This window comes from Alligator sinensis, unplaced genomic scaffold (genome assembly GCF_000455745.1).
Source record: "Alligator sinensis unplaced genomic scaffold, ASM45574v1 scaffold1860_2, whole genome shotgun sequence".
Lineage (NCBI taxonomy): Eukaryota > Metazoa > Chordata > Crocodylia > Alligatoridae > Alligator > Alligator sinensis.
This window is the reverse complement of record NW_005843035.1, coordinates 209,038-222,174: the sequence shown is the minus strand read 5'-3', so window position 1 is coordinate 222,174 and position 13,137 is coordinate 209,038. Positions and strand designations below refer to the sequence as shown.

At 60.0% G+C, this 13,137-nt stretch overlaps 1 protein-coding gene across 2 annotated transcripts in view; it reads right to left on the bottom strand.

Moving 5' to 3' along the window:
- Positions 1 to 13,137, bottom strand: part of MACROD1 (MACRO domain containing 1) — a 53,479-nt gene that overhangs the window by 672 nt on the left and 39,670 nt on the right. For both annotated transcript variants that reach the window (XM_025193262.1, XM_025193261.1), the window contains exons 4-9: positions 10,053 to 10,082; positions 3,875 to 3,991; positions 1,411 to 1,532; positions 1,094 to 1,124; positions 928 to 1,001; positions 1 to 81 (exon numbers count right to left, since the gene is read on the bottom strand). In XM_025193262.1, coding sequence (XP_025049047.1) covers positions 1 to 81; positions 928 to 1,001; positions 1,094 to 1,124; positions 1,411 to 1,532; positions 3,875 to 3,991; positions 10,053 to 10,082 — 455 coding nt within the window. The remainder of the gene's footprint in view (positions 82 to 927; positions 1,002 to 1,093; positions 1,125 to 1,410; positions 1,533 to 3,874; positions 3,992 to 10,052; positions 10,083 to 13,137) is intronic.

Below are 13,137 nucleotides of genomic sequence, written 5' to 3'. Positions count from 1 at the left end.
AACGGGGAAGTAGAGCGGCAGCTTGTCCTTGTAAATGGCCTCGTCCTTCTCCAGGAACACGCACAGCACCAGGCGCTCCACCTGCGGGACCCAGGCGTCCAGGAGAGTGAAAGCCTGTGCCACGGCCCCCATGTGTACCCAGGCCCATGCACCTTGCACGCCCATGTCCCTGCACCCACGTCCACGCCCTTCGTGTGACCTCGGTGGCCTAGCTCACACACCGGGTCCTTGTAAATGGCCTCGTCCTTCTCCAGGAACACGCACAGCACCAGGCGCTCCACCTGCGGGACCCAGGCGTCCAGGAGAGTGAAAGCCTGTGCCACGGCCCCCATGTGTACCCAGGCCCATGCACCTTGCACGCCCATGTCCCTGCACCCACGTCCACGCCCTTCGTGTGACCTCGGTGGCCTAGCTCACACACCGGCACAGGCCTACTTGGGCCCTTGTAAGCCCGCTCACATTCACGGGGTCCATGATCAACCCCCATGTCGTGTGCATGCCTGCTCACACTTGCAGGGGTCCATGCTCACTCCTGTTCCTCTTGCACGCCTCCTCACACTCGCAGGGTCTCTGAGCAGGCGTGCTAGAAGCACGGGGAGTAAACATGGGCTCACTCCCCGTGCCTCTTGCATGCTTGCTCACACTCGCAGTGTCCATGCTCAACCCTCCATGCCACTTGCATGTCTGCTTACACTCACGGGGTACATGCTCACACCCCATGCCTCTTGGATGCCTGCTTACACTTGGGGTCCATGCTCATGCCCTGTGCCTTGCATGTCTCCTCACACCCACAGGGTCCATGCTCACTCTATGTGCCTCTTGCACGCCTGCTCACACTCACAGGTCCATGCTCACCCCCCATGCCCCTTGCATGCCTGCTCACGCTCACTAGGTCTGTGCTCACACATGTGCCCCTCATACACTCACCTTGTCCTTGTGCTCCTGCAGCCACTCCCGTAGCGTGCCCAGTGCCACCTCAGCTGCGGCCTCGCTGGGGTAGCCTGGAGCAGGAAGAGGACAGAGGTCAGACAAGTGGGAGGAGCCAGGGGCCCCGCCCCCCAGGCCCTGCCCCAGGCCCCGCCCCAACACTCACCGAAGACCCCAGTGGAGATGCAGGGGAAGGCCTGGAGGGACAGACATGGGTCAGAAGGGGCAGCTGCTCCCCGCACCCTGCCCCCAGGAAGCCACACCCACCTCTCCATGAGACCACACCCACAGAAGCCCCCTCCCCCTCCCAGGAGACTCTGCCTGGGAAGCCCCACCCCAAGGCCTACCACAGGGCCCCACCCTCACAGGCCACACCCCCTCCCAGGAAGTCCCAAATGCCCTGCCCCCTATCTGAAGCTCCACCCACCACCTAGCCCCACCCAGGCTCTACCCTCAATGCCCCCACCTGTCCCTGCCCTTTACCACAGAGTGCAGCTGCGCATCCTGCGCAACGTGCAGGCTGTTACTGTAGCAGCTCCGCAGCGCGGCCTCCTGTGTGGGCCCGGGGGGACCCTGGCAAACAGGTCCCACAGTGTGGATCACCCCTGGGGGGATGGGTGGGCGTGAGAACCCAGGAGTCCGGGACAGCCCCCCCATCCAGCCCCAGAGAAACCAGGTGTCCGGGCCAGCCCCAGAGAACCCAAGTGCCCAGCGCCCCCATCCAGCCCCAGAAAACCCAGGTGTCCAGCCCAGCCCCCCCCAAAGAAGTCAGGTGTCCAGGCCCAGCCTTGACCCTCCACTACCAAAGCTTGCCCCAGGACCTGGTTGAGACTATTGTACACAAGCATGTATGCACGCGTGTGGGGGTGTGGGTGGGTGGGTGTGGGTGGGTGTGGGTGTGTGTGTGTGTGTGTGGGTGTTCATCTAAGACTGTGCATGGCCTCACATCACTGTACACACACAGACACACACACAACCCTGTTGTCTCACACAAACGTGCACGCGCGCGCGCACACACACACACACGCACACACAGATCCCAGACGTCTTTCTCCCTCTCTCTCTCTCTCTCTCTCCCTCACACACACACACACACACACACACACACACACGCATTCCAGGCATTTCATATGCATGCACACGCGCACGCACACGCACACGCACACACTCAGCCGGGCACCAAGCTGCCACCAGGTGTCACTGGCACACTGCACACGCAAACACAGACAGGACCCATTTTAGAGCCTGGAGCCCAGACGCCTGGGTTCTCTCCAGCTCTGGGGGGGGAAGTAGGGCCTAGGGAGTGAGAGCAGGGAGGCTGTGAGTGTGTGCACATGTGCACATGGACCTGAGTGTGCTCCTGTATCAGGGGTTTAGGTTGTAGCCGTGTTGGTCTAAGGACATAGGCAGACAAGGTTCCTTGGGTGAATCTGATATCTTTTATGAGACCAACCCAAATGGTTGGAGACTAGTTATTAAGCAAGCTTTCGGGTTCAAAAACCCTTTGTCAGGCTAAGGAAGCTTCAGCAGTTGGTGTGCGCTCTTCCTGGATCAGGCTTATGTGCACGTGTGTTGAGTATGCACTGCACTGCCTGTGTTACACATGTGCACATGGTTGTGCACACATGTGCCACATGGCAGCTGCCTGGCCCAAGGCTGGGGAAACTCCCGTCCCCTCTCTGGCTCTAGCCCCCATGGGCTCACACTTGCTTTGCACTCGTGCAAGGGATTTGCACGAGGGGGCTGGGCTGGCAGGGATCAGCTCTGCCCCCTGCTGCTCCCTTTGCTGAAGGGGCTCCAGGAAAGCCCTGTCACACTCATGAGGCCCTCACATGCCTGTGTACACTCAAGTGACCCCTCACACCTATGCACACTCATGTGACCCCCTTGCACACCTGTGCACATTCATGTGGTCCTTCACACACCTGTGCACTATCATATGGGCCCTTGCAAACCTGCTAACATGTGGTCCCTCGCCTGCCTGCTCTCACATAGTCCCTCATACGCCTGCTCTCATATGGTCCCTTATACTGCTGCTCACACTCACATGCTTCCTTGCACACCTGTTCACTCACATGGTCCTCCAAACACCCACTTGCACTCACATACTCCCTCACATTCCTGCAGTCCTTGACATACCTGTTCACACTCACACCATCCCTTATCCACCTCCTCATGCTCACACTCCCTAGCAGGCCCACTCACACTTGTACACCTTGCACACCTGTTCATACTCATGTGGTCCTTCACATGTCCACTCACGTTCATGTGGTCCTTTGCACACCTGCTCACACATGAACCCTAGTATGCGTTCTCACACTTTCATGGTCTCACATGCCTGCTCGCAATCACATAATGCCTTGTCCACTGCTCACACTCTCATGATCCCTTGCACACTTTGCATGGTCCCTAGCACACCCACTCACATGGTACCTTACACACCTTCTCGCACTCATGTGGACTCTCACATGTCCACTTATCTGTGTCCCTTGTGTCTGCTCACGCTCATATGTCCCCTCACAGTCCCTTGTACACATGCTCACACACTCACTTTCTCCTTGTTCTCCTCTGGGTGCTCCTCCCGAGTCCTAGCACGGTCCAACACCCCCTCAGAGCCCCCCCTTCCCCCAATTCACAGTTGGGGAAACTGAGGCAGGGGAAAACTCAATGATTCCAGCCCAGGGCCCCAGGCAGGGAAGAAGCATCAGAGCCAAGGCTCCCCACATCCCAGCACAAGAGGCGCCGCACGAGCTGTTGCACAAGCAGCATCACAGAACCAGCATGTTGCACAAGCAGTGCATCACACAAGTAGCATGTCACACAAGCAGTGTGCCCCCCATGCATGCACAATGCCCCCCGTGCAGTCTCACTGCCCTATGAGCAGTCACACTGCCCCCCTGTGCATGCACACTGCACCCCGTGCACGCGCACTGTCCCCTGCACTCACACAGCGCTGGCAGGCGGTAGCCACACGTGATCTTGGCCTCGCCGGTCTCGCACCCGCTCAGCGAGCGACACTCTTCCTTCAGCAGCTCCCCGGCAGCTCGGTGAATGCAGCCGTCCACTGCGGGCAGAAGGGGAAAGGGTTAACCTGGTGCCACCTGCCTCCCAGGGGACCCAGGCCCCTGAGGCCCAGAACCCCCTCCCCCGCAAGGGAACCCAGGGGTCCCAACTCCCAGGCACCCTGCTCTGAACCCCAGACCCCACTCCCCTCCCAAAGAACCCAGGCGCTGCCCCCCCGAACAAAGGTATCCAGGACACACACGCACGTGTGCACAGAGCCCAAGTGTCCGGGACACGCGAGTACACTCCGGTGTCCCACAGCCCTCCTCTGCCCCAGCCCTCCCTACTGGCAGCCGCTCCTGCTGGCCCTGCGCCAGGCACGGCCTCCCATCCATCACCAGGCCCTAATGGAGTCGGGGCGGGAGGAGAACCCAGGGCGTCTGGGCTCCTGGCAGCCGGCCCCCCCCATGTTTGTTTTTCATCACCCATGAATCATCCCCGCGCTGGCAGTGCCCGGGCCCAGGGCCAGCGGGGCCGAGAGTCCCCCAGCCCAGTGGTGGGGGAACAGAGCAGGACCCAGGCGTCCGGGCCCCCACTCCCTCGCTCTTGCACCTCAGCCCCACCCCGCTCCCGGGGCCGGAGGGAACCGGGGAGTCCGGGGACCCTGCCCGCGGTGCCTCGCTGCACTGAGCTACTCGAGGCCTTTTTGGTTTGCATCGAACCCAAAGCACCGGCGTCTGCTGGCAACACGGGGTGGCCTGGGGTACAGGGGACTCGGCCTGATCCTTCCTTCCTTCCTCCCTATTCATAACAAGCAAACTTCCCATTTCTCAATTGAACGTTTTCAGGCAGGGCTGAAATTAGCCAGGCAGCTAACGAACTAATGAACACGCTTCCCAGCGACACTGTTGAGGCCGACCTGAAATCAGCCAAGCAACGAACCAAGCAAGCAACTAGCTAAGCCACTAACCAGCTAAGTAATGAACTTCCCCAAACTTTTGAGGCAAGACCTGAAACTAAGTAACTAATTAACTAAGACACACACACATGTCTAATCTCCCGATGAGATGCTGGAGGCAGAGCTGGCACGGGCTGGGCTCCGGGCGCGTGTGCACGTTCTGCGTCGTCCAAACGGCGAGTCCTGAACCGGCGCTAACAACCAACTCCCCATTTCTCAGTGACCCCCCCGGCCGGCCTGGCACTAACTCCCTCCCGCCTGCCCTCACTCGCTCCCCCTCCATTTCTCAATGAACATTTCAGGCGGGCCTGGAATTAATTAATCAGTGGATTAATTAATGAATTAACTTCCCATTGCTCGAGGAAACAGGCTTGCAGGTTCCCTGGCCGATTTCAGGCCTTTCCCTCTTCTCCGCTTTGCCTCAACGGCCATCGTTTCCTTTTCCAATCACAGCGACTGTCGTCAAATTAATTGCTCTTGTATGTAAATCGGGGTGGGGTGACGGGGTTATGTACATATGCCCCCGCACCCCGGGAGGGGGGTCATTTCTGGCTGGTTTCCCTGTGGACAGGCTGGAGGCTTTGGTATTAATCAGGAAGGGAAAGCAATTACCAGGCCCTGCTAATCTCAGTGAAACCAGTACAAGATTACAAGGGGGGAAATGGGGATGGTGGGAATCGAGAGGCCGGGGGAGGCCGGGGGTCTCCGCAGCTCTGGGAGGCGGGGGTCCGGGCTGGGGGCAGGGGCCGGAGGGCCGGCGCTCGGGGAGGACGTGGGGGCTGAGCGGGGGTAGAGGCCGCACGCCTGGGTCCTCCCTGCAATCCTCAAGGATAATCCCAACCAGCCTCGGCCGCCCTCAGGGCAGCCGGCTTAGCAGAGGTTCATTAAACTCCTAGGCTGGCTGCGGGGGGGATGGCTGCTAATCGCTGCTAATCCCCAGCAGCTGGAGTCTTGGGATGGAGCGGGAGGCAGAGGGGTGGAGAAGACAAGATGGCCAACCCTCAGGGGAAAAACATGGCCGCCTCGGGAGGGGGCAGTATGGCTGTTCCTAGAGGAGGCAATATGGCTGCCCGAGGGGGGAATGTGGCTGCCTCGGGAGGAGGCAACGCGGCCGCCTCATGAGGGGGCAAGGTGGCCCGCTCTGAGGGGAGGAACATGGCACGTTGTGAGGGGGGCAGCATGGCTGCCCTGAGAGGGGCGATACGGCTGCCTTGTGAGGAGGCAACGGCCACCAAAGAGGCAGAAATGTAACCGCCCTGAGGGGGGCAACATGGATGCCTGGCGAGGAGGCAACCTGGCTACCACAAGGAGGGGGAAGCGTGGCTGCCTTGTGAGGGGTACAATGTGGCTTCCACCGAGGAGGGCAACATGGCTGCCCCATGAAGGGGGCAACATGGCTGCCCCCGAGGGAGAAACATGGCTGCCTTGAGAGAGGTCAACGTGGCTGCCTCATGGAGGGGTAACATGGCTGCCCCTGAGGAGGGGGACGTGGGTGAGGGTTGCGGGGGAACATGGTAGCGCTGTGAGGGGGCAACATGGCTGCCAATGAGTGAGAAACACGGCCGCCTTATGAGAGGTCAACGTGGCGGCTCAAGGAAAGGGAAACATGGCTGCCTCACGACGGGGCAACATGGCTACAGCTAAGGGGGGGCAACATGATTGCGCCTGAGGGGAACAAGATAGCTGCCTTGTGAGGGGGCAACATGGCCACCTCTGAGGAGGGGGACAAGAGTGAGGGAGGGGGCAACATGGCCCCCACGTGAGGGGGTGCTGCAGGAGTGGGGGCGGGTTGTGGGGCACGCATCTATCACCATTGCCCCCGACGTGTGAGCAACCCCATGCAAGCTCCTCGTGCGCCATTCGCACACACTGGTGAACAGGCAGGACCCATCTTCCCTCCAAAACAGTGCATTTGCCTCTCCGGGGGGCTTCCAACACACCTGATTTACCCCAGAGCAGAGTAAGATGGTCCTCTCCCCCCCCCGAATCCTGCCCCCCCTCAGCATGTCCTTGTGTGGAAGACAATGAAGCCAACGCTGGCGTTTCACAGCCTTAAGAGTTGTTTTGCAATCAAATTAACGAGCGGGGGCTGGGGGGGCTGGGGGGGGATCGTGCTAATGCACTTACTAAGTGCCATAAATCTCAGCGCCGCGTTTGCCCGCCGTGGCCTTCGCAGGGAAAACACCCCATCCATCACCGCCCGGCGCGGGGGACGGACCAAACTATGGACAGACGCTGCACGGACCCCCCAGGCCGAGATCAGGAGCGCCGGGCACTGCACAGACCCCCAGGCTGGGATTGGGGGGGTGCTGGGCACTGCACAGACCCCCAGGCTGGGATTGGGGGGATGCTGGGCACTGCACAGACCCCCCAGGCTGGGATTGGGGGGAGGCTGGGCCCTGCCCAGCTGGGCACTGCACAGACCCCCAGGCTGGGATTGGGGGGGTGCTGGGCACTGTACAGACCCCCCAGGCTGGGATTGGGGGGATGCTGGGCACTGCACAGACCCCCAGGCTGGGATTGGGGGGGTGCTGGGCACTGTACAGACCCCCCAGGCTGGGATTGGGGGGATGCTGGGCACTGCACAGACCCCCCAGGCTGGGATTGGGGGGGTGCTGGGCACTGTACAGACCCCCCAGGCTGGGATTGGGGGGATGCTGGGCACTGCACAGACCCCCCAGGCTGGGATTGGGGGGGTGCTGGGCACTGTACAGACCCCCCAGGCTGGGATTGGGGGGATGCTGGGCACTGCACAGACCCCCCAGGCTGGGATTGGGGGGATGCTGGGCACTGCACAGACCCCCAGGCTGGGATTGGGGGGATGCTGGGCACTGCACAGACCCCCCAGGCTGGGATTGGGGGGGTGCTGGGCACTGTACAGACCCCCAGGCCGAGATCGGGGGCGCCAGGCACTGCACAGACCCCCCAGGCTGGGATTGGGGGGAGGGTGCTGGGCACTGCACAGACCCCCAGACTGGGATCAGGAGGCACCAGGCGCTGAGATCAGGGGCACTTGGTGTTTGATCCAGTCTGGGATCAGGGATCAAAAGGCAGGCAGATCCCCAGAGCCATTTTCAAAGGCAGGCCCTTTATTTGTCGGGGGGGGGCAAACCCTTAGTGGGTACAAACCTATGCAGGATGCCAGCTACATAGCCCTTTCAGCCCTGAATCCCCTTGAAAATATCATCTAAACTCCTTTGAAAAAAGCATCTCAACCCCTTAGAGACTAATACCCAACCCCGCTTTGAAAAGTGTCTACATCTCTGTGAAAAATTCATCTCAACCCCTTAAAAAAACCCTCCCAAACCTCTTTGAAAATACCATCTCATCTCAACCCCATTCCCAGTGTCCAAACCCCTTAGAAAACAGCATCTAAACCCCATAGAATATAGCATCTAACATCTCTTTGAAAATAGTGTTTAAATCCCTTTGGAAAGACCGAACCATTCCCATCCCATGTTCAAACCCCTTTGAAAAAGTATCTAAGCCCCTTTGAAAATACAGTCCAATTTTGACCACATTCTCCATGTTCAAACCCTTTTGAAAATAGCATATAAATCCTTTTGAAAAAGTGTCTAAACCCCTTTAAAATTGCATCTAAATCCATTGAAAGTAGTGTCTAAACCCCTTTGGAAATACTGTCCCATTTGCATCATGTTTCCCATGTTTGAACCCCATTGAAAATAGCATCCAAACCCCTTTGAAGATAGTGTCTAAACCCCTTTGAAAATACGATCCTATTTTCATCCCATTCCCCATGTTCAAACCCCTTGGGCTCTTCCCCGAGTCTCTCCATTTCTGAGCCTTTAGTGACCTGCCGGGTCTATCCCGTCCTGGGGATATTTTGAACCCTGGAGTGGAGGGAAAGGGGCAAAAAATGGTCCCAGCCCAGATGCTCTGGGGTATAAATCTCCCACGAGGGCTTTTAAGCCTGGGCTGTCACCGAGCTTTTACGAGCTGATCTGTGCTCGTTTGTGAGGAGAAAAATTGATTTTCTCTCCTCTTTTCCTCAGTGCCAGGCTCTTCGCTGATTAGAGTTTCAAAAAAAAACCCCTCCGCTGAGTGCAGTGGCTTATATGGATGCCTGGGTTCCAGCGTGGTGATGGACCTGAGGTGGCCCCCCACCCCCACCAGAGCTAGCGGCATCTGTTACACTCAGCCGCCAACACCCACCCCAGAGGCAGGCGCAGTCCAGCGCCAGGTGTCCCCAGCCCCTGATAGGCAGGTAGAGGGATGGATGGTAAGATAGGTAGGTGTGTTTTATAGTAACACAGGGCGTGCGTGTGCGTGTGTGCGTGTCCTGGACGCCTGGGTTCTGTGCATGTGGGTGTCTTGGATGCCTGGATTCTGTGATCATGTGTATGCCCAGATGGCTGGGTTGTGTTGGGGGGGGCGACGACATACCTGGGTACCCGGGGAGGAGGAGGGTGCATGTGCATCCTGGACGCCTGGGTTCTGTGGCGGGGGGGGTTTGTCCTGGATGCCTGGGTTTAGTGTGTATGTGTGTGTGTTGTATGTGTGTACCCAGACATTCAGGTTCTGTAGGTGTGGGATGCCTGGATTCTGTGTAAGCTCATGTCCTGGATGCCTGGGTTTTGTAGGTATGTGTCCCCCAGACACCTGGGGGGGGGGTGTCCTGGATGTGTGGGTTTGGTGGTGTGAGTGTGTGGGGTGAATGTGTGTACCTTGACATCTAGGTTCTGTATGTGTGGGATGCCTGGATTCCATGTGTGTGTCCCCTGGATACCTGGTTTCTGTGTGTCTGTGTGGGGCACCTGGATTATGTGTGCACTCACGCATATGTGTGTGTGTCCTGGATGCCTGGCTTCTGTGTGTATGTGGATGTGTGTATTCAGATGGCTGTGTGTGTGCATGTGTGCATGCATCCCGGACACTTGGGTTTTGTGGGAGCATGTCTGTGTGCAAGGCAATGAGCCACATTACATACATGAGGTGGTCAGACTGTCTGCACATGTGAGTGTGAGACCACGAGTGTGTCTGATCACATGTCTCTGCATGCATGTGTGTGAGCAAGCATGTGTTCACAGGGGACTGGCATGCCCATGGGGGCCTTTACCCTGCCCTTCCACTGACACCCCTAGCCCCTCCCCTCACCCCCTGAACAAGGGCTTGCACGAGGGTTTGCATGAGGGATCACACTCACCTCCACCTCCGCCAAGCAGGGTGCTGTTGGCTGTGGGGACAGAGAGAGAGAGCAGGTTAGTGAGGGCACATACGGAGCACCAGGGGATGTTGCCGCACCCCCCCACCAAGGCCTGGCAGCTTGGGCACCTGGGTTCCCTCCAGCTCTGGGAGGGAAGTGGGAGCCAGAGTGCGAGAGCAGGGGTATCTGGGAGTGGTATCAGAGGTATCAGAGTGGGGAGCCCACTCTGGCTTCCCTCCCCACTCTGGAAGGGGATCTGAGGGGAAGGGGGGAGCTGGGAGCCCGAACACCTGGGTTCCCGTCCCCGCACCGCGGTGTCCCATCCATCACAGGCACTTAGCACTGGCAGGCTGCCTGACCCCACTGCTGGGGTCCCTGTGGAGCTGAAGCTGTTTATACATAGGCAAGGGGCAGGGGGAGGATAGCAGTAGCAGTAGCTGCCCCCCCCCCAGCCCTGATCCTGCCCCCCCAAACCGTGATACTGCCCTACAGGGTGAGTAGGAGCACCTGGGGCAATTCATATAAGGGGTGGAGCGTGAGGCAGCAATGTCCTCCCTCCACTGATAGCAGGGAAAACTGAGGCAGGGAAAGGAGACAGTGGGGAAGGAACCCAGGTGTCCACGTTCCCACCCCCTGCATCGTCCATCAGGCCCCACTCCAGTCCCAGAGATGCGACAGACCCCAGGCGTCCGAGTTGGCAGCCTGCTCTGCTCTACCCCTCCACCCCTCCTCCCCTCCCAGAGCTGGAGAGAACCCAGGTGTTGGGTTCCCAGCACCTCCTGCTTTACCCCCACCCCAGCTCCCACAGCTGGAGAGAACCCAGGCAGCCGGGCTGGGACCCAGGCCTGGGCCTGGGGGCATCTGGGATCACTGCGGTGACGTGGGGGGGTTCTGAGGTGATGCGATGCACTGTTGCCAGGGCAACTCCCCGGTAACAGGTGTGAAGCCATCAGCAAATTGTCAGGGCATGAAGGGAGGGAGCAGGGGAAACCCAGGAGAGCGAGGGTGGTGGGGAGGGTAAGGGGACCTGTTATACCCAGCTGCCAGCGCCCACCGCAAAGCCAGCCACAGCCTGTCGTGCCCAGCGCCCACCCCAGAGCCAGCTGCAGCCTGTCATGCCAAGCCCCCAGTGTCCCCCCCAGAGCCAGCCACATTGGGGCTCCCCGAATTACAGCAGCAGCTCATTAACACGCAGAAGGGGCAGGGTCATGGAGGAGGCGGGGCAGGGCTGTCAGGCTGTAATCCAGCTGCCCCCGCAAACCCCCACCAGCCTGAGGCACAATGCCCACAGAGCAGCCTCTGAGACCCCCTCGCCTCCCTGGCCCTCCTCTGTTAACTACCAGGCCGCTAACGAGTTGGCTGGAGTTCAGAAGCAGAAGGAAGCCAAATGAGCTGGCGTGGGTTCAAGGGCAGAGGCAGAGGGGGCATCTGGGCATGGCCTGGACCCCTGAGGGCGAGGACTGGGGCGGGGGCTGGGTGCTGTACAGACCCCCATAGGCTGGAGTCAGGGACACCAGGTGCTGTTCAGACCCCCCCCGCCCCCCAGGCTGGGATCAGGGGCATCAGGTGTTGCACAGACCCCCTAGGCCAGTATCGGGAGCACTGGATGCTCTGCAGACCCCCTAGGTCAGGATCGGGAGGTGCTGGGCACTGTACAGTCCCCCTGGCTGAGCTTGGCGGGTGCTGGACAGATCCCATTTCACACTCACTATGACCTTCTGTGGGTGACGAGCCTCTTGCTTTCACTCACCAGGGTGCCAGCCTGGAACGGGTGCTGCCCAGGGAGCCCAGGGAGATGGAGAATCTCCCTTCCCCTCTTTGCAGTGTGGTGGACAGGACACACAGCCCTGCAATACCTCCTGGCACCACCAGAGGGCAGCACAAGCCCCTGCTGCCCAAGTTGAAGATCCCCTTCACCCTGGGTACATACAGGACCTCTCAACCAGTGCTGGGGTGCAGCTGGCTCTGGGGGGCAATGGGGACTGGGTATAACAGGCTGCGGCTGGCTCTGGGGTGGGCATAACAGGTGCAGCTGGCTCTAGGTGGTGCTGGGAACTGGGTACAACAGGCTGCGGCTGGCTTGGGTGGACACAGGCTGGGTATAACAGGCTGCGGCTGGCTCTGGAGGGCGCCAGGAACTGGGTATAACAGGGACCTCCAGGGGTGGGGGAGCTGAGGGGAAGCCACCCTGCCCTAGCCCCCCAGATTGTCACCTGGACAGAACTGAGACCTGAGGTACTTGCTGCAGGCCACGCCTGAGAGGGGGAAGGTCAGAAAGCAGCCGAAAGACCCCAGACAACCAGGCTCCCAGCCCCCCTGCTCTCACCTCCGGCCCCCACTGCTCTCCCAGAGCAGGGAGAGAACTCAGGCATTGGGGCTCCTTACTCATCCCCTGGCAGGGATGGGGTTAACAGCCTGCTTTCGGGGAGGGGCTGGAAGCCTGGCTTCTCTCCCCACTCCCGGAGAGGGGTGAGGAGCTGGGGTGGGGGCCCGTTCTGCGGGGTTCTCTGACCAGGGGGGAGTGGGGGTTGGAGGGTTAGAGCAGGGGGAGCTGGGACCCCAGACGCCTGGGTGCTCTCCTCTTCCTAGCTCTCCCCAATCCCCACTCCCTTAATTCACTCCCCTCAGCACTGATTTACCCCCTTGGCCCTGCCCCTTTCCCCCACTGGGGGGGGCTTGGCCCTCCCCCCCATCGCTGCCATCTTGGCTGTAAAGGGGGAGGTGGGGGGGGCCTGGTCCAGCGTTGCCAGGGCGATGAGAGGCAGGCCCCGGCAACCAGAGCATCCTCCCCGGCAACCTTGGCCTCCCAGTCCCTCCCATTTCCCCCAGCATCCCTGTTGGACTGGATTCACCTGCGCTAGCCGGAGCCCCAAACTTTGCCCACCCCGGGGTCTGTCTCCAGCTGACCAGGTAAGACCCCACCCCAGAGCCCCCAAGTCTCCCGGACACCTGGGTTCTTTAGCCACCCCCTCCCTTAAAAATAGCCCCCCTCTCCATCTTTCCACCCCGGCTCTTACTTCATGGCAGAGAGAGAGGCGGGAAGTGGGAGAGACCGAGGGAAAATGTAGCTTGCAAGCAAACCCCC